The sequence below is a fragment of the Chionomys nivalis genome, chromosome 4, assembly GCF_950005125.1.
Source record: "Chionomys nivalis chromosome 4, mChiNiv1.1, whole genome shotgun sequence".
NCBI lineage: Eukaryota > Metazoa > Chordata > Mammalia > Rodentia > Cricetidae > Chionomys > Chionomys nivalis.
This window is the reverse complement of record NC_080089.1, coordinates 44,953,580-44,979,341: the sequence shown is the minus strand read 5'-3', so window position 1 is coordinate 44,979,341 and position 25,762 is coordinate 44,953,580. Positions and strand designations below refer to the sequence as shown.

The 25,762-nt window shown below is 42.5% G+C and overlaps 1 protein-coding gene across 2 annotated transcripts in view; it reads right to left on the bottom strand.

Annotated features, from left to right (window-relative positions):
* Sik3 (SIK family kinase 3) overlaps nt 1-25,762 on the bottom strand; it is a 229,811-nt gene that overhangs the window by 102,818 nt on the left and 101,231 nt on the right. For both annotated transcript variants that reach the window (XM_057768062.1, XM_057768063.1), the window contains exons 2-3: nt 6,978-7,094; nt 3,790-3,853 (exon numbers count right to left, since the gene is read on the bottom strand). In XM_057768062.1, the coding sequence (XP_057624045.1) occupies nt 3,790-3,853; nt 6,978-7,094 (181 nt within the window). The remainder of the gene's footprint in view (nt 1-3,789; nt 3,854-6,977; nt 7,095-25,762) is intronic.

Sequence of the window (25,762 nt, the reverse complement as noted above, 5' to 3'; positions counted from 1 at the left end):
TCTCTTCAGATTTGGGTCGTCTCTTCTGGGAGACGCAGCCTCAGTGTATCTGGAATCTCAGTGGTTTGGACTGAGTTCTCTTCAACTCTTTTCCTAACCGCCCCCAGCTGTTAAACTCTGTTAATTCTTAGCTGATTGCTTTATTGTTTTAAATAATGTTCTGGGGCATGAGTTGCTCTATAAACAATACAATCAAATTCTGGCTTTGAAGGAAAACTTTCTGATCAGTCCTTTTTTAAAAAAAAAGAAACACACACACACACACACAAAACAACAACAACAAAAACCCCCAATTCCTGACTTAGGAAAGCTCATCTTTTTTTTTCTTTTTTCAAGACAAGGTTTCTCTGTAGCTATGGAGCCTGTCCTGGAACTAGCTCTTGTAGACCAGGCTGGCCTTGAACTCACAGAGATCTGCCTGCCTCTGCCTCCCACATGCTAGGATTAAAGGTGTGCGCCACTTCCACCCGGCAGGAAAGCTCTTTCATGATGTCTTGTTCTGTGGGACTCTTCTGTGCCCACCATGCTGATAGCTGAGGCCAAGTCATGAATCTCCTCTCAGGTGCCTCTGAGAACAGCCCCTGTTGTCACTGACACTTGAACACCTCTCTCACTTGAATGAAGGCAGGTCCTTTGAGAAGGCTTTGGGATCTATCTGCATTATGGTCTGGTTTTCTTCCCCAGGGAAACCTCTGAGTTAGTGACTTGAGCTATGACTTAGATAGGGTTTCTATTCCTGCAAGGAAGACACCATGACCAAAAAGCAAGTTGGGGAGGAAGGAGTTTATTTGGCTTACTGTACATCACTGAAGGAAGTCAAGACAGGAACTCAAACAGGGTAGGGTCCTGGAGGCAGGAGCTGATGCAGAGGCCATGAAGGGGTAATAGCTTCCCATGGCTCATTCAGCCTGCTTTCTTATTGAAAGCATCCCTGTCCAGAGATGGTACCACCCACAATGGGCTATGCCCTCCTCCATTGATCATTAACTGAGAAAATGACTTGCAGTGGATCTCATGGAGTCATTTCCTCAGCTGAGGCTCCTTTCTCTGATGACTCTAGCTTGTGTCAAGTTGACACACAAAACCAGCCAGTACACGCTAGATATAGGGGTCAATGGCAAACTTCTCAGGGACAATCACACTCTGGGTGCTGCAAATTCTATAAAAGGAAAATGGGAGGCAGCCTGATGGGATCTCAGCTTGACTCACCTGGAAGAGAACAAGTCTTAGGACCCAAAGGAGTAATGTGCTTTTCTGGACATGGGAGCCCCTACTTCAACTGTACCCTTCAGGACACAACATCCCCAACAGGTAACAGAAAAGGTGACAAATGCTAATGCTCTGATCCTCCTGGGAAGACAGCCATCTGTCCAGACTAAGACCTGGCAAGACGTCTAGACTGGAATCTATTTCCTCCTACAGGACAGCCATCTGTCCAGACTAAGACCCGGCTAGACGTCTAGAATGGAATCTCTCTCTTCCTGGAAAGACAGCCATCTGTCTAGACTAAGACCCGACTGAACATCTAGACTGAAATATATCCCTTCCTGGGAAGACAGCTATCTGTCTAGACTCAGACCTGGCTGGATGTCTAGAATGGAATGGAATCTATCTCCATTTCACGGAGTCTGTGTGCATGCATCAAACTCTTGTTTCTTACTGAATTTTCATAGATGTTTTTGGATAAACATTTCTTCATTTCCTGCTTGTCCATTGGATACTGTAAACTTTTTATTTATTTATTTATTTTTTTGGTTTTTCGAGACAGGGTTTCTCTGTAGCTTTGGAGCCTGTCCTGAAACTCCCTTTGTAGACCAGGCTGGCCTCGAACTCACAGAGATCTGCCTGCCTCTGCCTCCTGAGTGCTGGGATTAAAGGCATGTGCCACCACCGCCCGGCTACTGTAAACTTTTTAAAAAGCAGCAGCCCCCATCTTCACCTATGCTGAGATGGAATTCAGGGTCTCATACAAGCCAGGCAAACATGTTGTCACTGAAGCAAACTTCCAGGCCTCAACAACCCACTTCTCCACTAAAGGCCTCTTCACTCATCTTTACACTGAAACTTAGAAAATCAGAGCCATGAGACACTTTACCCTTGAGCAGTCTCCTTGTTTGTCTGGTTTGGGTTTGTAACTCTAGTAATCAAACCTAGGCCGTGGCACAGGTAGGCAAGCTGTTGTGTCACGGAGCTCCAGCACAGTCCGTGCGAGGATTCAGTGACCTCTCTGGGTAATACATCATTTTCTTCTTAAATGGATCATTAAAAAGTCTACTAATAGCACCGAGATGGCTTGGTGGGTAAGAGCTTGCCTTGACAGCCTGATGAACAGAGTTCAGACCCCGGAGCGGTGCAACAAGTGGGGTGCTGTAGTGTCTGTAACACTAAGGTGGGAGGCAGAGACCAGAGAATGACCAGAAGCTTACGGGACAGCCAGTCTGGGATACAGGAAAGTAGTAGAGAAGAGACTCTGCCACAAAACCAGGCAGAAGGCAAGAAGGAACTACTGCAAGCTGTACTCTGACCTCCACACACGTGCCGTGGCATGCATACACCTACAAACACACACTAATATTAATAGTGTCAATTAATAATATATTTACTCATATAATTATATGGTATGTTGTAATGATAATTACATGATACTTCCGTTTAAAAATACCAGAAGCATATTCTGCTTGCTCATGCATTGAGCTGCATTCCCACAAAGAGTCTATAACCCCCGTCTTTGCATTCAGAGTGCTGAAAGTAAAGATTTGTACCACCATTTCTGGCCTATCCTTCAAATGCTTAATTTGCTAAATTAAGTTTAGCATATGCATACATATGCTAAAACTGTGTTAAGTTTACCATTTGTATTTGAACATGCACACACAAACACACCATATAGTCTCTAATTAATAAGAATGCCTATTTTAAAAGTAATACTATACATTTAAATGAATTTTAAATTGGTATTAGTTCTTATAAAGGACATAAGAATTTAAGTTTGGGGGTGCTGGAGAGATAGCTCAGTGGTTAAGAGCATTGCCTGCTCTTCCAAAGGTCCTGAGTTCAATTCCCAGCAACCACATGGTGGCTCACAACCATCTGTAATGAGATCTGGTGCCCTCTTCTGGTCTGCAGACATACACACAGACAGAATATTGTATACATAATAAATAAATAAATATAAAAAAAATTTAAGTTTGGAAGTTTGCCCTTCACCTTTATTTGGCAGTGTTTATCACTGTAACCACAGAGAATTCTTTCTTCAGTTTTTACCAATTCCAACCTAGATTTGCCAGGAACAAAATCCCTCTAAGGTCAAGTGTAACAAGAAACAGAAGTTACAAGAGGCAAACCCACCAAGTGATCAGAACCATTGGAACTGTGTACACACAGCAAGGGACAGATTTCAAGGTTATATTTAAACAAGGCTTAGGAATGCAGGGTGCTTCCTCACGCCAGGGGCCCCCACACATGTGGGGTCTCACCACCCTTGGCAACCTCAGCTACAGCATGGCAACAGGAACGACCCTTAGTCACATGATCAGCAGGAATGTTTGGTTTTGAGATCTTTCCTCTCAACTGTTCCCGTCCAACTAGAGCAAACAAAACACCTTTGCTAAAGAAACAAATCAGTGGAGAGATTTAACTGGCTGACTAAAAACACCCTGAAATTATGGTGACGATGCTGATGGGCAGCATTAAGGGGCAGCTGAGCAAGTGACAGAGGCACAGGACAGCTGTTTTAGGTTTGCAGAGTGTGCTCAAGAGTTGTTTAAAGGATGTAATGAATGTACTTACCAAATATCTCCCCTCCGCTAGCATATTCTGTCACCAGATAAATCATCCGCTCTGTCTCCATGACCTGTGCAAAGGCAGGAAAGTGACAGTGACACAGGTGACACAGGAAGAGAACCAGTGCTTTACAGGGGACTGCACAGTGGGGAGGGCACAGGCGCTATTGTGACAAAGGGAAATTGGGATCTGCAGGTCCTGAAACTCGGGAGACATTTACTGCCTCAGAGGCATAGTCCTCTCAGTCCCCAGGTCACTGATCCATAAGCTGAAGCTGCTAAGAACTGAAAAAAGTTCAATTTCACCATCACTTGCAGAAGCTGCTACGAACCGAAGAACAGTTCAATTTCACCATCACTTGCAGCATGAGCGCTCCTTCCCCTCCCCCAAGCCAGGACAAGAGCCTTAGGGAAAACACTGGGACTCATTAAGGAACGCCCAGAAACCACACAGGACTTGAATTTTAAATGGAAATGTCAACTTTCCTTTCCATGGACCATTTATTCAAAGTAGGGGGATCCCATAAAAATGTCAAACCTTTCAATAATGAACCCATTCACTTATGCTTTGTCCAGTCTCTATTTTGCTACTTTTAAAAAATATATAGTGTTATCTTCCTCTTTGCCAGGATCAGTGTAAACATTTTAAGCACCCAGGGCAGAAACAGAAAGCCTGGAGCTTCTAACCCCTGTCTTCACCTCACTCTTCCAAGGCACTCAGCACTGGGCACCTCTCCTAAGGATGTCAGGAGAACACAAGTGAGCTGTGGCCACCAAGTGGATCTAATTGGCCACAATCTAAAAGAAAAGCAGGAAGTAACTTTCATAGTTTACACCAATATGTCCACAAACATTATCGTTTCAATAATCTTTAAAATTTTTTAGAGTGCTTCGGTTTCTACATTAAAATTAACTAAAATTAAAATAAATTTAGTTCCTCACTTTGGCCATACTGATGTACTATAGGTTACACAACAGACCTACACCTTAATTATACTGTAGTTTATTAATTATACTGATTGCTGGTGGCTTTTTTATCTGTACACATTAACATGACATGTGTATAGTGAAGAAACAGACACACATATCTTTGTGTGTGTATATGTGCCATTTGTTGGTTGGTTGGAAGGGTTTTTTTGAGAGTGGACCTTACTATACAGATCAGCCTAGCCTAGAACTTACTGTAGAGTGCAGCCTGGCCTTGAACTTGTGACCCTCCTACCTTAGCCTCCCAAGTACTGTGACTACAGACACGTGATGCCAAGCCTGGGTCTATCCCTTCTTTTTAATAGCTTTATAAAAGTCCATTATATAAATGAATACATAATAAGTTCATTTTCCAGTAAAAACAGCCTGTGTCCTTTTACAAAAGGCTTTAAAACTGGTGGTATCAACCCATTCTTATGAGACCTGTCTCTGTAATTCACTTACATGACAAAAAAAAACAAAAAATGTCCTATATTAAATATATTGCAGGTGTTCAGGGAAAAAAGTATTGTACTGTGCTGTGGAATAATACTTCTGTATACTGTGTGAATTTATGTCGCTTTGATTGGTTTAATAAACAAGCTGACTGGTCAATAGCTGAACAGGATAAAGTTAGGCGGGAAAGCCAAACTGAGAATGATGGGAGGAAGAAGTGTCTGGAGTCAGAGGAGTCAAGGCACAGAAGGAATTAGGGATGGGGTAAAAGCTATAAGTCTTGGAGCAGCACAGAGATTAAAAAAAATGGATTAAGTTGTAAGAGCTAATTAGTAATAAGTCTGAGCTACTGGCCGAGCATTTATAATTTATATAAGTCTCAGTGTGTTTGAGAGTGGCTGCTAGACAAGAAAACTCCATCTATAGTATTATGTGTTTTCTTTATATTCCTCCCTTTTCTTAACTCTCATTAGGCACAAATCTTTTACTATTAACTTCTCAGGAATTCAAAACTGTGTCTCCAGTAAGTTATACACATTCGCTTACTCTGCAGATGTGAGTTAGAGACTAGCTTGGGCTACAGAATAAGGCTGTGTTACAAAACAAGCAAAACAAAATAAACAAAGGGGGAAAACACTAAAATTTATTTACTCCATCAAGACAGGCAAGGAGCCAAGGGTAAGACGCCGACCACTCACTGTGCAAGTCACAGCATCATGGAGGTCTTTAAGTTGCTTCTTATGGAAGGTAGCTGTTGCCCAACATCGTTTACTAAGATACATTTCAACAGGTCTGACAACTGAACTCATTTCATCATGAGAGCAGCTGATGCCAGAGAGGAGGCCTACAGCTACTGGCTTAACCACACACGCCTCACTTTGTTTTCTTTTCCATAAAAATCAGCAAGCTATGCAAGTCTGCCCATTGTGCCAGCAGTGTGCTTCTCCAGCCTTACACACGCCTGAGTCAGGAAGCATCTACTGCAGACTCACAGCAATGCACACAGAGAGTGGGTGGCCACTTCCCTCAGCTCTGGAAATGACTGCTCAGCTGCAGAGCTGTGAGCAGGGTTGGCTGAATGCACACAATGCACTGCAATCTGGAACATCCCACCCTCTCCCCAAAATATCTCTTCGCTAAGGCAAAGTCCTCCTTTTCTCATCGGTCTGAAATTCCATCCAATTGATTCAATGCTTTTGCCCTAAGGCGAGCAAGTCATTTTGATGATGGCACAAGGCAGGCTTGTTTCTTAGGAAGATAAGAAAACTGCAACAGAAAGTTCTTCCATGACAAGGTATTTACCTCCAGATTATCAAAAACAATTAAGGATGGCTTGGAGAACTAAGCCCAGTACTTTCTAGAAAAGGGAAGAAGATAGGGGTTTTGATAAGACAAGAAGCCATTCTTGAGATATCCTTCACCACCATAATTCATAATTTTAAGCTGGCATTTAAATAATCACATGAGGAGATAACATGTTCTCTGTTCCCTTTGAGTTTTCATGCTGCTTGAAGAACTCTGATACAAACAAGGAAATGTTTCAGCCTTAGGCTCATTCTGTGTAATGCTTGGGGAGAATCAAAGCACAGACGCAAAGGTCCTGCAAGGGGCCAGGAGGAGCTCCCCAGGAAACAGCCAGGGGAACAACGAGGCTAGGAAAAAAGGGTGTGGCGATGCTAAGATGACCATACAAACATTCCCTGCACCCACATCTTCTCAACGGCAGCCCTGGACCAGCAGGCTATCCTGGCTCTGTGGCTGCAGGCCTCCTACCTGGTAGAGCCTGATGATATGGGGATGGCAAAGCATCTTCATGATCTGAACTTCCCGGAAAATCTTCTTCAAGTTTTCTTCATCCAGCTGGGTCTTATCTATGATTTTAATAGCAACCTGGCAACAGAGGAAGAAAATGTATGGCTGCGTTATTAAAAGGAGTTTATTCAAAAAAACTAAATCCATTTTAAGCCATTAAATAAGTAATAAAACACAAACTGCTAGCAATGTGTTTGCAGGGTGTCAAGGAAGAAAATGGTCTAATTCTTTTTAGAAGACAGGATATGGATTCCAAGCAAGTTGATTCAAAGACTCCAAGAACTGATGTGTCTTCTGCAATTCTGAAACAGCCTACACAGTAAATGCCCAGGACAGAACAGTCATTACTGCAGAGATACGGCCACGGCTGGCTCAAATCACACTTCCCTGAGCAGAGGGCGGGACTCCTTATGAAGACAAAGCATGTGTGACAGGTCTGAGATGTCGGTAAAGGGCCACCAGGAGGAAGCCAAACAGGGTGCAGGTGGCAGCAGCTGTACCTGCCAGTCATAGCTTGTACTGCCTTACATGCACAAGGCCCCTAGGCCTCACGACACTCACATGACTGTGAACCTTCTTTTATTAATATGGAAACTAAGGCACAGAGAGTAAGCAGTGAGCCCAACATTTAGTTGTTAACAAGTGTGTGGCGGGTCCGTGTGGCCTGCCTTTGGAGAGAAATCCTTAACATTGACACCATATGGGGCTGAAGATCTATAATCCCCAAACACCCCAGTACAACCCCTTTTTCTATCTGACCCATTATTCTGAAGATACCTGGCAATACATAGTTTCTTGAGACAGCCTTGCAATGTAGCCAAGGCTGGTCTCAAAGGCAATCCTTTACATCAGCCCCTGATATGAGTGACTCACCATGTAACACAGCATAGACATTTTAAGGTGGAATGAGAGATGGCACACTTCGTTTCAATCCACTAAATTTTTTTTCAATGTTTTTGAGAGGTCTTTCTACATCGCACTCCACATACAATGTAGGAGGTGGTAATGGGGTCTTTAACATGGAGGAACAGAATCACTCACAATCCTGGCAGCTCTTTTCATCTCTAATTCCTGAGAAGTACGACTTTTGGCCACTGGCAGGCATGTCTACTGGTTACTTGCCAAATCATAGGTATAACTCCATCAGCTGGCCCAGGATCTGCCCCTGGCAGAGCAGATCTCTTGGGGCAGCTCCCCAAACAGTGTCATGACAAACAGTACCTCTTTTAGAGAATACCTTCACAGTGTCAAATTCTCTCTGCTCCTCAGGGAAACAAGTGAGACAAAGACTCCACAAAACACCAAAAGGTGAAGCTTTGCCCAGCACTGGATATAGGATCACAAGTAAGAACAAAAAGAACCCAAGTTGCTCGAATTAAAAAGTTGGGAACATTGAGCAAGTTATTTTAGTTCTTGTAGCTCTGGCTTTGTAAAATGTGGGCACAGGGACAGGAACTTCTCTGAAGGGCCCCTGTTAACTAAGGTCATGCATGCAACCTGCGGAAGAGTGCCTGACGCATGACAGACACAGACGAGACTGGCACCAACCAACCTAACCCCAGTTTCATGCTCTCTAGCTTCAGGTACCAACTAACCACAATCTCGAAATAGTAAACAGAAAAGTACAGAAATAAGCAATGCATAGGTTTTAAACCACACGACACTACCAAGCTTGAGGAGTTATGTACAACCAGCTCTGTCCTGCCGGGGGCATAAATCATCTCTCCACACAGCACATATGCTGCACTGCTACCCTCCCATTACTCTGTCACCAACTCCGTTATCAGATTGGCTGCAGCAGCAGCGCTCTGCTCAGGCTCAGGCAGCCCTTGTTTTACTGATCCAAGCGCCCCAAAATACAAGAGCAGCAATGCTAGCAACCCAGCAGTACTGACATAACAAAAGGCAGTGGGAAGGTACTTCGTTCACTTTCTCGCCATAATTAGAAAGAACCTGGCATGATGGGACATGCCTATAATCCTGCTCAGGCTAGAGGACTGGGAGAGTGAGGCCAGCCTGGTCTACAAAAGCTAGTTTCAGGACAGGCTCCAAAGCTACAGAGAAACTCTGTCTCAAAAAAAAAAAAAAAAAAAAAAATCATTACTATAGCTGCTAAGACCTACAGTACAATCAGATTTCAAGATAAAGAGTATAGTTACATAAATTTCCTACACTATTTTATTAGTAAGGAAGAAGGCTCCAGGCTCCAGGCGCCCCCTCTGTGTCTTGAAACCTATCACCTACAGATAATGGGGGGGGGGGGGATCTACTGTATATAGGTAGTGAGGTTATTTCAAAATTTCTGGAATCTAGCCCTATTAAAGTTTGAGCATTCCAAGTCATGGATTAGACTGACTTCACTAAGCAACATAATTCTGAATCTAAAACATCAATTCCTCCGTCAAAGAACAAGCCAGGGGCCAAAAAGTAAACTAGCTAACAATCTGTGGGCAATATTCAGAGCCGCCTGACCTGCTGCCAGATGATGTGGAAAGAATATAAAAGGAACAGAGCTGGGGGAAAAATGAATTCCATTCAGGAAAGTCACTCTGAACCACAGGATGGAAGACACAGCAAGGCCTAACCTGAGGGCTGTGCCCCAGAGAGCACTGTGCACTTCACAGCAGGCCTGGCTCTCCTGATCCTCCTTACTAAGGAGCACCATCCCTGGAGCACTCAAGAACTGCTGGACAATCGCAAACCTGCTGGTCCCAACATGTTCCTCAGCCACAAGAACAGCCCTAGCTGTAAGCGGGAAAAGGAGGGGTTCTAAAGAGCAGGAGGAGGAACAACAGAAGAGCGTGAAGTCAGAGAGCAGGGGCTGGCGCGCAAGCAGGATTATTTTGAGACACCCGAACAGTTTAATGAACAAGGATTTCTCACAGCTACAGACTACTGGGGGCTACATAATTTAGCTTAAAGTACACATGAACTGCTTTATTGTGTCTATAACAAAAGTAAAGCTGCAGGTAACTAGACGAATTTCCAAAGAGTATATTGTGTATATGTGTGTATGTATACACGGGTGTTTGGTCTGGATGTATGTCTGTGCACCATGTGCAAGCCGATGCTCTCGACACCAAAAGAGGGAGTTGGATCCTCATGATGACAGTTACAGATGGCTCTGAGCTGCTCTGTAGGTGCTGGGAATTGGACCTGAGTCCTGAAAACCTTGGGAATTGAAAGAGCAGTCAGTACTCTTAACTGCTGAGCAATCTCTCCAAAAGCTCAAAGTATGATTTTCGAGACTGGAGCCGGATGTCTGTAAGTCGTATGCTCACATGTGCACGTGAAAATTATTAACGCGAAGGAACACTGACACAGTGCACAATCTGTGTCTTCCCTGGGTCGGCCTGTCCTACACAGAACCCTCTTCTCTTGCAGAGAATACGACTTTGTGGATTGACACTCTAATATTAATTAAACATGGCATCACATCAAATATGTTGCTAAGTAGATACAGATTGTGAAATTTTTCCTTCTGCAACATATTTCCCTTCAACGAATTCTTTTTAAATTGGCATCTGGTAAGAAAAAAATTAAATTCAGCTCATGCCCAAGTCAGAGCTTTCGTATGCACTCTAGAGGGGAGCCACTACCGCCTTGTTCTCACTTCTGAAACCACAGCTGCCTTAACTCTTGCCTCAGTTTTGCAACACAGTAATGTGCATGCAGAATGAGGGGGGGGGGGACCTAGTGGTTTCTTCCCCCAGAGCAATGCATTCTCTTGCATATTCGGACAGCACAGTCTGAGGGAAGATATGGTGGCAGAATGCAAACCAATGAGTTTCAGGGCTAAGCTCAAAACCAACCACCTTTCCCCATCACATTCCCCAGCAAAAACCCCTGGTGAGGATTTCAGTGAATTGCTATGACAAAGATACAGCTTTAAAAGACATCATATTGAAGGAAAACTCAAAACTTCCTCCACAAAGAGAAAGCGTAGTCCCTTAGACCAGTCTGCAGATGCAGGCATAGCTGGGGTGGGGGCAGGGATGCTTCTAAGAGGAGCACCCATGCTCTAGAGAGGGGAATTTTTTTTTTTTTGGGGTTTTTCGAGACAGGGTTTCTCTGTGGTTTTGGAGCCTGTCCTGGAACTAGCTCTTGTAGACCAGGCTGGTCTCGAACTCACAGAGATCCACCTGCCTCTGCCTCCCGAGTGCTGGAATTAAGGAATTTTTTTTTTTAAGGGAAAAAGCTGTTTCTCTTATTTTAGTGTCTTAAAACTCAGGGAGGTGAATTTCTGTTATTTTCTCAGTGGACCCATGTTTTCGTGTTAACATGGAAGCAAATTCTTTTGTCTGTTTCTAGGACAAATCTTATCTACTCTAGTTAGTTCTCAACTCAGCTCTAGAATTACTGAATGGTCTAGCTCTGTTTAGCCCTGAACAGAAGCCACCAGCCACATGTGGCTACACATCATTTGAGTGTAGCCAGTGCATACAGTGGAGATACAAAATATATACCATTTATCACATTATCATTACCAAAGGACTAGAAACTCACCAATCTATTACATGTGGCAATAAGACTTTAGATATTAAGTTAAATAGAACATACAACTCAAATTTACTTGATTCTTTTAACTTTTTAGAAATGTGACTATTGCCAAGCTTGGTACACCATAGGCATGCAATTCTAGCTACTGGGAGACTGAGCCAGGAGGATCACAATTCCATGGGCCCTTTCCAAAAAAAAAAGCATAAAATAAAATACAAATTAGTGAGGCTCTTTCTCAAAATAAAAATTATAAAGAGGTCTGGGAATGCAGCCCGATGGCAGAAGGTTTGTGTGACAAAAGCAAGGCCCTGGTGCAATTTCCTATATCACAAGAAGGGATGGGAGAAGAACAATTTAAATCACTGTACACTCCCATTCTAATGGATACACTCGTCTAGATGATATAAAATGCTAACTAATCTATAGGAGACATTCTACTAAAACGATTTCCAAGAGACTCCACTATGCATGTCACAGAGAGTTGGCCCAAGGTCCAAGGCAGTCAGTGTTCAAATGCTGCTTTGGGGGGTTTCTAGATTCGGATCCTACCCGCTCATTTGAACCCTACTGAGAAAATGTCTGCTGAGTGTCTGGCTGTGGTGTACTGTGCACGTTCCTTGGCGGCCATTCTAAGGGTTTCCAGAGAGAATGGAGGAGCACCCTAAAACAGCAGCTCTCAAGCTTTCAGGTGTCAGGACTTAAATCACTGAGGGAAGCCAGGCACAGTGGTGCACATCTATAATCCCAGCACTAAGGAAGCAGAGACAGAAGGATCATTGCAAGTCTGAGCCCAGCCTGCTCTATATAATGAGTTCTAAGTCAGCCAGGGCTACATAGTGAGACCCTCTCACCAAATGAGACAGGAATAGTGTTATTGCCAAAAGGAAAAAAATTATCGCCAAACTTCAAAGAAGCTTTGTTATATACATAATATACTGTGCCTATTCATTTAGAAATCAAATTAAAATCAGTGATTAAAACCAACATCTAAAAGATGTATGTATGACACATATTCCCTTAACCATGGGCACAAACAATTGGTCACAGGCCAGTATTCTCTGGAAATCTTCATTTTATAATTGTGTAGGATAAGACTGAAAAATGAAAAGAAGGGATTTTTATGAAGACTTTTTTTTTCCTGGGGACCCAAGGACAGCGTCTTGGAAGCCCTGCCAGCCCCAGGTCAGCCGAGAACTAACACTACGGCATCATCAGATGCAGCGGATTCATCGCTCCTCTGCACATCTGGAACTGATCCATCTTTGGGGAAAGGGGAAAACTAGCCACTTTTTCCCCGGGTAGGGCTTAATTCTTTATAGATACAATTTGGGACTACCGGCCTAGAAAAGGAATTATAAAACCTTTCTAATTAGCCTTGATGAAGAAGAAACAAAGATTTCTCTTCAACCCAACTACAAAACGGAGTGACCACTGGGGAAACAACTTAAAGAAACCAGAAACTTCACAAGCTGAAGTCTTAAGCCAAACCTGGCAGGCACTAAGTGGCCATGATTAATACTGTGTCACATGACCAGAGTCAGGATATAGGCTGGCCACATTCCTGGGACAAACCTAACCTCTGTACTCAAACCAACTTCTTAACTGAAGTCCATATTTTAGTTTTATACAAACAGACAATCCAAGAAGTGCGGTAAGGGAAAGTTGAACATCTGAACAGAAATAACTCTTCTGTCATTTACGCACCCATCACAGCCGCTTCTTGGAAAATGTGCAGCTGGCAAGCTTAATAGCGAGGGTGCGAGAGTATGAGCCAGTTCCGCACGGGAGGATTCAACAGGGCCCACAAGGAGAAGGCAACTTTCAAAGAACTATAAAGGATGGGGTTAGCTGTTCTCTAAAACACACAGCATTTAGAGGTACACGGCAGAGTTTCCATTCTTCTATACTTTACTGGACTTTCCTGAATGGTAAATCCAAAACAGTACATTCATTTAGGATTTCTGTAGGATAATGAATAGGAAATTTATTCAAAGTGGTCAAATGTGCCATGAAACTTATTTTTGGAAGCATTCATAAACTGGAATGTAGTAGTTTAGGCATAATTAATAAGTGGCATCTGAAACAAAGGAAAAATTTTGGTGATTACTCACAACAGCGAAGGGAAACCTTCAAAGATAAAAAGAAAATGATTATTTAGTTCCAATCTTTTCCATGTGGTTACCATTTACCATTTCAGAAGGCAGAAGCCCTACAATTATCCTCACTATTACAGGTGACTTGCTCAGGCACACTGACACAAGTATTACTGTGGTTAACCAGTATTTACAAAGTACCAACAATGTGCTGTACACTCATAGTGTGTAAATATAAAATAACCCGTGGTCTGTGGGCTTACCATTTACATGGTCTGGACAAAAAGATACTTTTAAAAAGAAATGAATAAAAGAAAAGATGGAGTTGACAATAAAAATGAAGGACAGGTAAGTATCAGAATCCAATTTTCCATCTTCTGGTATTTACTTTAGATTAACAAGCAGCGAGAGTCTTGAAGGGAGATGTTTAGGCTGGCAGGCACAAAGGCTCAATTCAAGGGCTTGGGCGCTGGCACAGATGTCCTAGCTGACGTGGTTCATTGGTGGAGAACCAGGGCATTCTACAGCCCTAACGCAGAGAAGGGGGAAGGGGACTAAAGAGTGGAAGGCAAACAGAAGGTACTTAGATAGAGCCCAGGGCCTCCTGCCTGCAAGGCAAGGGCTCTACCACTGAGTCTGGACCCCTCTCCAAGAGATCTTTGCAAAGAGAGAAAGGTTAAGGATGGGAAGTAGAGGGAGGGTAAAAGTGAGATGAGGTGACAAGGAAGTCCTATCAGCTCCGAGTGGCAGCCCAAGCCCCGTGTGCACGAGAGGAGCAGGAGGAAAAGAGTCAGTGTTAAGGAGACTTCCAAAATGAAAGAAAAACAAGACTCTTTCAGGCCAAAGAAGAATTTAATGTCACAGTGGGAAAATGAGCTAAGAGATTCAACTTTAGCCCCAAAGAAGAAAGATTAAAAATGTGGAGAACTTGGCGGTGTGCTCTGAAATGAGGTTGGGAGGAGGCAGAAAGCTGAATTAAGTTCAAGGTAAATCTTCTTAACGAAACACATGCTACTCTTCCTGGAGAGCCAACTCATAGGTAGAAATAACACAGAAGGGCGGGCTCTTCCCGAGGACGGCATCAGTCAAGGAGCCCGGACACTGTTCAGGAGGTAAGATACAGTACTGGAACGCGGGCTTCTTCAAGTCTAGCTGAAGGCTGCGTAAACCCAACCACCATGATTTAATTTTCTCAAACCTACCCTGTGGTGATTTGTCATACAGGACAGCTATCCTGGCAACCATATAACAGCAAGGCTCCTCTTGGAGAACCAAACAATGGCTCACATGTTAAACCCTCTCAATATATTAATTAATATACCCCAAGACCTAAGATCCACAGCCTGAATACAAGGACACAAGCCTCAGTCGACCAAGGAAACACAAAAACAGTTTGAAAACTTTTATCAAATTCCTTCTCTTTTTTTGGGGGGGGGGGGTTAGGTATTTCCCAATTACCCTCCTCATTTCTGAAGGTCTCACAGCATGCACATGTAGATGGTACAGTAGAGCACTGTCTAACCAGACGCTCCCCATCTGGATGGCTGTGAGACTGGGCTGGTCCTGTGAAGCCGAAAGCTGAAAAGCCTTGAGCTTGATGAGCCCATGATGAGCAGGAAACTTCTAGGTAGTTCTCCTTCTCACAGCTGTGTACTACCATGGCCAGCAGACAATGAACTTCTAGAACTCCAGCAAAAGCATAACGCTATGGGGGAAAATTTTGCATTCCCCCAATTTTTCATAATCAAGTTTTTCAAGTAAAGTTAACTTCATTCCCAAAACAAATATTAGCATTTCATGTGGAGAATGGTGCCATTCATGTAACCTAAGTCAATTCCTGGAAAATCCAGGAAACAATTAATTCTCAATTTTCTGATACTTATTTTAAAGATAAAGAAGGACACAGAGATAAAAAGAAAAAAAACACTTCCACAAAGAAACCTGCTAAGTGGTAACACTATCATATAAATTAGACTCGCATCACAGTGGAAACAGGTACATTAACTGAATGTGCAATATAGCAGTTAGCATCAAAGGCTTCCCCTTACCAGACTACACACCTCCCAAAAGCTGGTCTTTCACTAAAGTCTAAGCCTAGAATCTCAGACAGCTGCTAAAGAAGCACCAAAGACTTAACTTAGAATTATCACTGAGGTGCAGATGTGGAGGGACTGAGAGGTGAGCGGGATTGGGGCGCATGATGTGAAATTTCCAAAGAATCAATAAAGAACTATGTTTAAAAAAAGAATTATCAAAACTGCAGGCTGATAGGTAAAATATTGAATATAGCTAGTAACAATGATGTAAAAAAATTAAAGCATCTACAATTTAGAAAAAAAACAGTTATACCATCGATTAGTCCTTCCTTATGTTTTATGACAATGCTAGTTCTAAATCAAATAGGACTCTTAGTTCATTTTCATTGCCAAGGAGACCTATAATATGCATTTATGTTGGTACTGGGTTAGAAAAGTGACAGACCACAGGTAACCCCACAGAAACCAAGTAGGAAGGGGCTGGAAAGATGGCTCAGTGATGAAGAGCTTTTGCAGAGGGCCTGGGTTCTGTTCCCAGGGTCCACTTAACTTCTCACATCATCTGTAACTCCAGATTCCAGAGATCAGATGCTCTCACACACAGGACGTGTAAACACATGCAGGTTAAACACTCACACATCGCCAGAGAAACTTACAATTTCTGAAGTTTAGAGATAGAGTCAAGAGAGGTATATTCAAGGAATAGGAGCTCGGGGGTAGGGTACTTGACTAGCATTCATAAGTAAAAGGATTCAATTCTGAGTACTTCCTAAATCAGTCAGCCAACTAATTATTCCAGGGAGCAAATGTGATGGTACAGTCTGTAACACCACTACTCGTAGGGCTAACACTAGAGAGTTGAGTAAGTCCAAGGCCAAAGAGGACTACCAGAGATACACTATTGAAAATGGCAAGTAAGGGCTAGAGAGATGGCTCAGTGGGTTAAGAGCACTGCTTGTTCTTCCAAAGGTCCTGAGTGCAATTCCCAGCAACCACATGGTGGCTCACAACCATCTGTAATGAGATTTGGTGCCCTCTTCTGGCCTGCAGGCATACATGCAGAATACTAAGAATACTGTATACATAATAAATAAATAAATCTTTAAAAAGAATATATTTAAAAAAAAAGAAAATGACAAGTAAAGCTAGAGAAGGTTATCTCAAACTTTTAATCACACATGTGACTCATAAGGCAGAGGCAAGGAGATCTCTCTGAGTTCAAACTTGGTATCCATAGTAGTTCCAGGACAGACACAGAGAAAGCTGATCTCAAAAAAGCAACAACAAAAAACTTGTTGATAATAAAATTATAATTAGATAAATAATTAAACTAAGAGGAAAAGAGAATCACAATTCCTAGGCAGCCACAGCAGTCAACTAGGTAACTACTATTCTAATCAGTTCATTAATATGTATAATGAATGGTGTATGTTTCTGTCCCAACTGTTTCTTTTTTTTTTTTTTTAAGTTTTTCGAGACAGGGTTTCTCTGTGGTTTTGGAGCCTGTCCTGGAACTAGCTCTTGTAGACCAGGCTGGTCTCGAACTCACAGAGATCCACCTGCCTCTGCCTCCCGAGTGCTGGAATTAAAGGTGTGTGCCACTAGAAAAAAGAAAGGTTAAGCCGGGCGGTGGTGGCGCACGCCTTTAATCCCAGCACTTGGGAGGCAGAGGCAGGCGGATCTCTGTGAGTTCGAGACCAGCCTGGTCTACAAGAGCTAGTTCAAGGACAGGCTCCAAAACCACAGAGAAACCCTGTCTCGAAAAACCAAAAAAAAAAAAAAAAAAAAGAAAGAAAGAAAGAAAAAGAAAGGTTGACTTATTCATGCAAGTGAACACATTAAAAAAGAATAATGAACAATAAAAACATTTTAAAATGTTCTTTCACCCTCGTTTCAAAGCCATAGTGCCATTGGGAAAACAGCCAAAGAGTTCCAGATCAGCAAACACCCAACGGCTTCATCTACAAGCAGCACATGCAGGGGAACTTCCAGTGCATGGAGGGGACAGACTAGACTGGTTGGAATCCTGGAAGAGAAACTCTGGTCTTCCAATTCCCAAACCTCTGCTTTTCAACCAAAATATGAAGCAAGTTTGGGTTTTCTTTGTCCTCCAGTTCTTCCAAAGTAGGTCAGGTCTGTGTCTAATTCCCTGGTCTCATATTACCATACAAAAAAAAAAAAAAAAAAAGTGTCTTGCACTAAAGTTCTTAACTGGCTACAGACAAGCAAAAACAGTGTCTCAACTTCTGACCTAAAAATCAGTCAACAAACTAAGAAAGTCTTGTTTGTTTTAAGATGAGAAAGGGAAAGATACTTAATTTCTAAGGTTCCAACCACTGAACTTGAACTTATGGGTTAGCATGTTTCCTACTCAGGGAGGATGATATAGAGGGAAAAAAAATCTAAATATTTTACCAGAGGATTTTCTTTGTTTTTGTTTTTTCTTTTTCAAGATGGGGTTCCTTGGAACTAGCTCTGTAGACCAGGCTGGCCTGGAATTCACAGAGACTCACCTGCCTCTGCCTCCCGAGTGCTGGTGACTAGAGACATGTGCCACCACCGCCCGGCTTACTGAAGGTTTGTATATGTAATCAACCATGATCTCTTCCGCATGCTGAAAGTTACGGACAGAAATCACTATATTCCTAAAGGTCAACAGCCAAACCCATAGCCCACAGGAGAAATGGAGGTTATGGCTACTAGCTGGCCACTCAGTGTTCTCCATCTCCTGCAGAGTGACCTTTCCAGCTTAGCCCACTAAATATCACAGTGGTGCATGAAGGGAAAATCCACATGCAAGCAAATTCCCAACTGCAATTTACCGTAAAGGCAGCATGCACTTCCAGATTCCAGACTGTTCCACTCCCTTCCACATCCCAACAGAATTTGGCAGATGTTAGAGTTTGCTCTGTATAAACTCTGGAACCCAGATCAGAAAGCTCAGCAAAGCATGTAGCTGGGGAAACATGGTTGTTGTGTGTGCTGATCTGGATTCACTAGTTTAGGATATGGACAGTTTCAAAAGTGTCTTGTGCTGTCAAAGAAAAAGAAACCAGAAAAAGGGCATGTGTCACACACATCCCAGGGCAGGCTTTCAAATCCTCTGAGATCATCCTTCACTCTATACCAACAAAATACCAGGGCCATGATGAAATCGGCAGTTTCTTCTCAGGATTTTAAAAAGTTATTAGCTTTGGGTACAAAACTTAAGAAAGCTTCACCTTGCCATACTCTCCTAGCCTAGGACCTCTGTGGGCAGACTCCCAAGAACAGGGACTACTCTTCGAAAGGGGACCTAAGGAAACATCTTCTCATTTACTCTCAATCTGTCTCCATAGCAAAACTTCAAAAGTATCTTTTTGGGGGCTGGAGAGATGGCTCAGCGGTTAAGAGCATTGATTGCTCTTCCAGGGGACCCGGGTTCAATTCCCAGCACCTACATGGCAGCTCACAACTGTCTGAAAGGGATCTGACACCAATGCACATAAAATAAAGTTAAATAAACCATAAAAAAATATTTTGGAAGAGTCTGTACATGTGTACAGTCTGAAACAAGTTTCCATTGCATGACAGTTTTGTATTTAGGTGCTAATGAAATTTGTCTGTACTGTATTTCACATTATACCTAATAATTACTTTTTAATTATTTTATTATTTGATGTGTATGAGTATTGTGCCTGCATGTCTGTGCACCACATGCAAGTCTGGTGTCTGATGAGGTCAGAAGAGGGCATCAGATCCCCTGGAACTAGAGTTACAGATAGTTGAGAGTTGTCATGTAGGTGCTGAGAATTGAACACAGGTCCTCTGGAAGAGTAACCAGTACTCTTACCCTCTGAGTCATCTCTCCAGCCCCATATTTAGTTTCTCTGTGCTAAAGACAAAATGACAGACATCATAACAAAGTCAAAAACAAGTGCAAGCTGAGGTGGTGATGAACAGCTTTAACTCTTGCACTTCGGAGGTAGAGAGAGGCAAGAGGAGCCTAAGTTCATGGTCATTCTCAGCTACATAATGACTTAACGGTTATCTTGGTCTCCATAATAAATTCTAGGTCAGCCAGAGCTCTGTAGTGGGACCCTGTTTCGAACCAACAAAATAAAAATAAAAATAATGATGATGATGATGATGTCAGGTGATGGTAGTGCATGCCTTTAATCCCTGCACTCAGGAGGCAAGGGCAGGATCTCTTGAGTTCGAGGCCAGGCTGATCTACAAAGTACGTTGCAGGACAGGCAATGCTGTTACACAGAGAAACCCTATCTTGAAAAAAAATTAATTAATTAATAATAATAATAATAATAAAAGAAAGGAAGAAAAAAGATAAGACAGTGAGGGAAAAGAGGAAAGGAAAAATGAAAGTCTATGGGACATTTAACTTGGTAAGATACCACCTGCTTGAAAGGATTAAGCCTGGAAGAAGTAGCCAGTGCTCACTGTGCATTTAAGATAATGTGAACCTAACCCACAAACAGTAATGTACTCCCTCATAGGTAAAGGGTCTTCAAATAAGCCAATCACAGCCTAGAACTTAACTGATCTCATTAATGGAGTTAACTTGTAAATCAACAAGGTGCCTGTTGTCTGTCGGGACATAAGGACGCAGGTCAGTAGGGAAGCTCACTGTGACTGTCTATCGGGACATAAGGACGCTGGTCAGTAGGGAAGCTCACTGTGACTGTCTATCGGGACATAAGGACGCTGGTCAGTAGGGAAGCTCACTGCAACTCCATCTGCTTTATAAACATTTCTCAGAAAAGAACCTTCACATATGGCACATAAAAACAAACCAGAAAATAAGCCTAAATTTATGATACTAAGAAGCCTTTTTTCTGAAGCACACATGTATTTAGAATAGTAGTAAAGGGGGCTGGAGAGATGGCTCAGAGGTTAAGAGCATTGCCTGCTCTTCCAAAGGTCCGGAGTTCAATTCCCAGCAACCACATGGTGGCTCACAACCATCTGTAATGAGGTCTGGTGCCTTCTTCTGGCCTGCAGACATACACACAGACAGAATATTGTATACATAATAAATAAATATTTTTTTAAAAGGAATAGTAGTAAAGAGTCATTAAAGAGAAGCCACTGGTTACAAATATATATATTATAACACAGTCATGGTCAACAAACAGAACTATGGATAAAAGGTTTCCTCCTCCCCCAAACGGAAACTGAAGACTATGGACCCCTATTTAGTGTTCCATACACAGGTTTCAGTCAAGTGTTTGGACAGTGAAGGTTGTAACTGGTCTGAGCGCCCTGTGCTTATTTCGTTTGCTCAATAAACCTACTGAAGCCACCAGTCATCCTGACGAAAGGAAAAAAATGTTAGTTTTTATTTTGTTGTAGTTGTCTTATTAACATTTTAGATATATAAAACTTTTTCTGTCCATTCTTGACCCTTTCTGTTATTTTTTTTTTTTTTTTTTTTTGGTTTTTCGAGACAAGGTTTCTCTGTGGTTTTGGAGCCTGTCCTGGAACTAGCTCTTGTAGACCAGGCTGGTCTCGAACTCACAGAGATCCGCCTGCCTCTGCCTCCCGAGTGTTGGGATTAAAGGCGTGCGCCACCACCGCCCGGCTCTGTTATTTTTTTAAAATATATCCTAAATTTCTCCTTTGCAATAGTCAAGTGGGCAAGTCTCAATGGCATTCACGGGAAAGAGGAAAAGGCCCAGACATAAGCTAAAAGAATGAAATTGGAGTCCCAAGTTCACAGCTTGTTTTCTCTCCAGTTTAACAACAACTTCCATGACGTTGCGGTGAAGCTAAATATACAAAGTGGCACACACTAGTCACAGAGAAGGTGGGCCGGCTGTTCTTATTGTTCTAGCTAACACTGTCATCGCACTGCGATTATACACATACCTGGCTACATTGCTACCCTATTTTCTGGAAATTTCAAAGTTTGTCACTTTTGTTTTCTTTTTAATTTATTTGAGATAAGGTTTTTCCTAACTAGCCCTGACTGGCTTGGGGCTAATGGCACTGTTCATGCCTCAGCTGCTACCGTGCAGCTTGTCACCCTCTTTAAGCCATCCAAACACACTCAGACCTCTAACTTTCAGAGATGATCCAGCTTTGTACCTAAAGCTGAAAAGAAAAATCTACATGAAGAACTTTGTCCACTACCCCCATCTCTGTTTCTGTCTGTGTGTGTATGTATGTGTGTGTGTATCATCATACACTAAGATTCACCTTGCCTCTTTAATCCAAGCAGTAGGTGTTTCCTCCATCTGCAGGTATGTAATAAATGCCCTCTTAGAATTAGTCACTAGCTACTGTCCACCTCCTCCTATCTGCTCCCATTTAAGGCTGGTGACTACCAACACTCATCCAACTATAAATACAAAGTGTGGCTGCTGGTTTTACTGGATTTCTCTCCTCTCGAGCTCAAAAATCTACTGACTGGAAATAAAGACAAAAAGTTTTCAAAAATAAATGACTGACAGATGCTAGATGTACAACTGTTTTTCTAACTGTCAGTTAAACTCACAGAAACAAACACAATGGCAGTTGTCAGTGGCCAGGGAAGGAAGATGGAGCTGTCTGATGGAAGGACAGTTTCTGTTTTGCAAGATGAAAAAAGTTCTAGACCTTGATTACACAATATGAATTTACATAACATTCTGAAGCATACAGTTAGTGGTTAAGATGGAGCCAGTGAGATGGCTCAACAAGTAAAGGTGTCTGCCGCCAGAACCCATGTGATGGTGGGAGACAGCGAACTCCAGTCCTATGTTTGTGCGGGAGGAACTTTACCATCTTTCCCAGCTACCCCTGATTTATCCATTTGAACTAGCTCACACAAACTTCTGACCAGCACCTAAAAGAAACGTGTTTGTACTATCTTTATAAAAAGTAGCCCATTGTGGACGCACATGGTTAGAGCTAACGTTGAACTTGTGTGGAAGATAACAATAACAGCATTGGTCAGCTCCACCCAACAAAAGTAAACAGAAAGATGACCCCTCAGTAGAGCCACAGCAGATGGATATGGGTAAGACAGTGCGCTGGATCCTTGCTTGGGCAGAGGTAGAGAGGAGAATAAACATTGAGTAGGAGCTCTCTTGGCGTCTCTAACAAAACTCACCAAACAAAATCCATGTTGTAGGAAAAATGTTGCTTGACATGCAAATATTTATAAAAACTACGGTTTGGATAAAGATCATCTATTTTTAGGAGAGAAAATATGCAATAAAGTACAGAGAGAGAGAGATCCTTGTAAACCATCTCAACCAGAGTAAAGAATGTATACTTTTGAGCATGATTTTTAAGATGCTAAGAGTTTGTTCTCTAGCTGAAGATGTCAAATAATCATTATGTAAAGGACACAGTGTCCCGAGACAAATATCAACAGACATTCAGCTATACTCCCAAAACTCATCTCTGGCTTAGGTGGGCCAATTCTCACTAAACTTATAGAATGCATTAAAAATATTACCTCAACACAGACCCATGATATACTCAAACCAGAAAGTTTCTTATAAATAACTTTATCAAAAGGATCTATCGGGAACTCACCAAGGCCAGCTGGACTGGGTCTGATTAAGCATGGGATAAAACCGGACTCGCTGAACATAGCGGACAATGAGGACTACTGAGAACTCAAGAACAATGGCAATGGATTTTTGATCCAACTGTACATACTGGCTTTGTGGGAGCCTAGGCAGTTTGGATGCTCACCTTACTAGACCTGGAAGGAGGTGGGAGGTCCTTGGACTTCCCACAGGGCAGGGAACCCTGACTGCTCTTTGGGCTGATAAGGAAGGGGGACTTGATTGGGGGAGAGGGAGGGAAATGGGAGGCGGTGGTGGGGAGGAGGCAGAAATCTTTAATAAATAAATAAATGAATAAATAAAATAAAAAATAAATTAAAAGGGAGACAATATAACAACATAAAAAAAAACTGAGCCCTTTGATTCATGGATGACATTGATCATGAAATTACAGCAGTTAAGGGCACAAATAAAACCTAGTTCAGAATAAATTGTGAGGTCCCAAAATGGACAAAAAAATCAGCAATACCCCAATATATAAAAATTAATTTTGAAGGTAATGTGATTATGATAATTTTTAAAAGAAAATATTCAGAAAGGTCAGAAACTCGAAGTGGGGTGTGGGGAAAGACATTATAAAAATGGGGTAAGGCTAGGCTTACCGTTACATTTACAATACTAGCACTCAAGAGGCTGAGGCAGGAGGATTATGAGTCTGAGGCCACTCTTGGTTACAAAGCAAGAGACCCTGCCTTAATAGTGTGCACATAATGTATGTCTAATACTAAATAACAAAAACTAAAAGGGCTATGCATTAGGTAACCGAAAGGTCCGTCTCCAGCCAGAACAGTAGCTGGTACTAGAGTGAAGCCAAAGGGTGAAGAAGTTGGGATTCACGAAGTCTCATAAGGGGCCTTATTATCACTTTCACCTGGCTGTGACCAAAGTAACTGAGAATGATGTAAACGAGGGCAGCCTTCTAGCTGCTCGACCGCACAGGCCTGAGCACCACGGTGCTGGGAGAATGTGGCAGACAGGAGGCCCAGGGACCAGTCACCCCCTTCAAAGACACACCTGAAGTAACCACCTTCCCCCTCAAAAATTGCCAGGAGCTGGGGAACCAAATTCACTGAAGAAACCTATAGAGGGGAGACTTCCAGACAGGAGCACAGTTTTGCTTGCTCCCCCTTCCCATAGGAGTAGAAATGCATCCACAGACACGAGTCTCAAAAACATTTAGTTTAGTGTGTGTGTGTGTGTGTGTGTGTGCCACAAAAAAAAAAAAAAAAATTTGATCACTTGACACAGGTCGTCAAGCTTGGTGGCAGGTACTTTAACCTGCTGAACCATCCTACTGACCTGACATAAGTTTTAAAAACGGAGGCCGGGCGATGGTGGCGCACGCCTTTAATCCCAGCACTCGGGAGGCAGAGGCAGGCGGATCTCTGTGAGTTCGAAACCAGCCTGGTCTACAAGAGCTAGTTCCAGGAGAGGCTCCAAAACCACAGAGAAACCCTGTCTCGAAAAACCAAAAAAAAAAAAGTTTTAAAAACGGAAATTTCAGTATAATTCTAGAGTAGCCTGAGAGATAAACAGACATAGAGATAAATGACACATAGAGGTCACTTTGGCTTGACTTTGCTCCACAGTAGCTCACACAGTCTACACCTAGTAACTTGTGAAAGAAAGAACCCGAGCAACCAGCTGTGGTAGCATAACCTCTACTCTCACTTAGAGAGAGGCAGAAACAGGACAGAGTTCAAGGCAAGCCTCAAGGTCAGCACAGTCCACGTGAGAAACCTGCTGGGTGGTGGTAGTGGCGGGGAATAGAAGGGAGTAAGGGGTTGGGAAGAGAGAAGAGAGTGGAGTGGGAAAGGGGAGGAAAAGGAAGGGAAGGAGAAGGGAGAGAGGGGGAACTAAGGAGAGAACACAAACTCTTTCTGGTTAAAACGCTATTATAAATAACCAAAAAAAGACAGGGTCCTAGCCTCTGAAGGCGCTTTCTTTTCTGTCCTGTCCTTCTAAGTGGTAGACAGAGCAGATATTTAAGAAAATGTTCTATTCCTTTGGTGTGCTTCAAAAGCATCAGAGGAAGGGGAGAAATGCTCAAGAAAAGGTGGGAATGGAGCAGGAGAGAGGCTGCACAGACGTCAGCAAACACTGGAGAAAGCCACGTTGCCTAAGAAACCAAACAGTGAGGAATAAGAGAAAAATAATTAGAGGAAAACCTCTGAAATGCTTTTGAGAAGCACATTGCTGTCCTCCTGTGGGAAGACAACAGCGAGAAGACCAGTTGTCACCAACAACAACAACCCAGGGCACAGTGACTGTCAACAACTGCCCTTTTTAAATGCAATACACACATTGAAATCAGAGTGGCCATGGGGCAAATCACAAATCCAAGATCACTCTCTGACAGCAAAAACACAGAATTTGAATATGAGTTTTTTGTGTATTACTTTTTGTAGGGAGCCTGCATCTGCTGAGAATTTAAACAGGAACAAATAATATGTTTAACAGTATAAATATAGAAACCATTCTTGTTGATAATATGATCTATAAAGCAATAATGTCCTTCAGAGCAGAGAATGTTTTCTTGACTAAATAATTATCCAGCATCT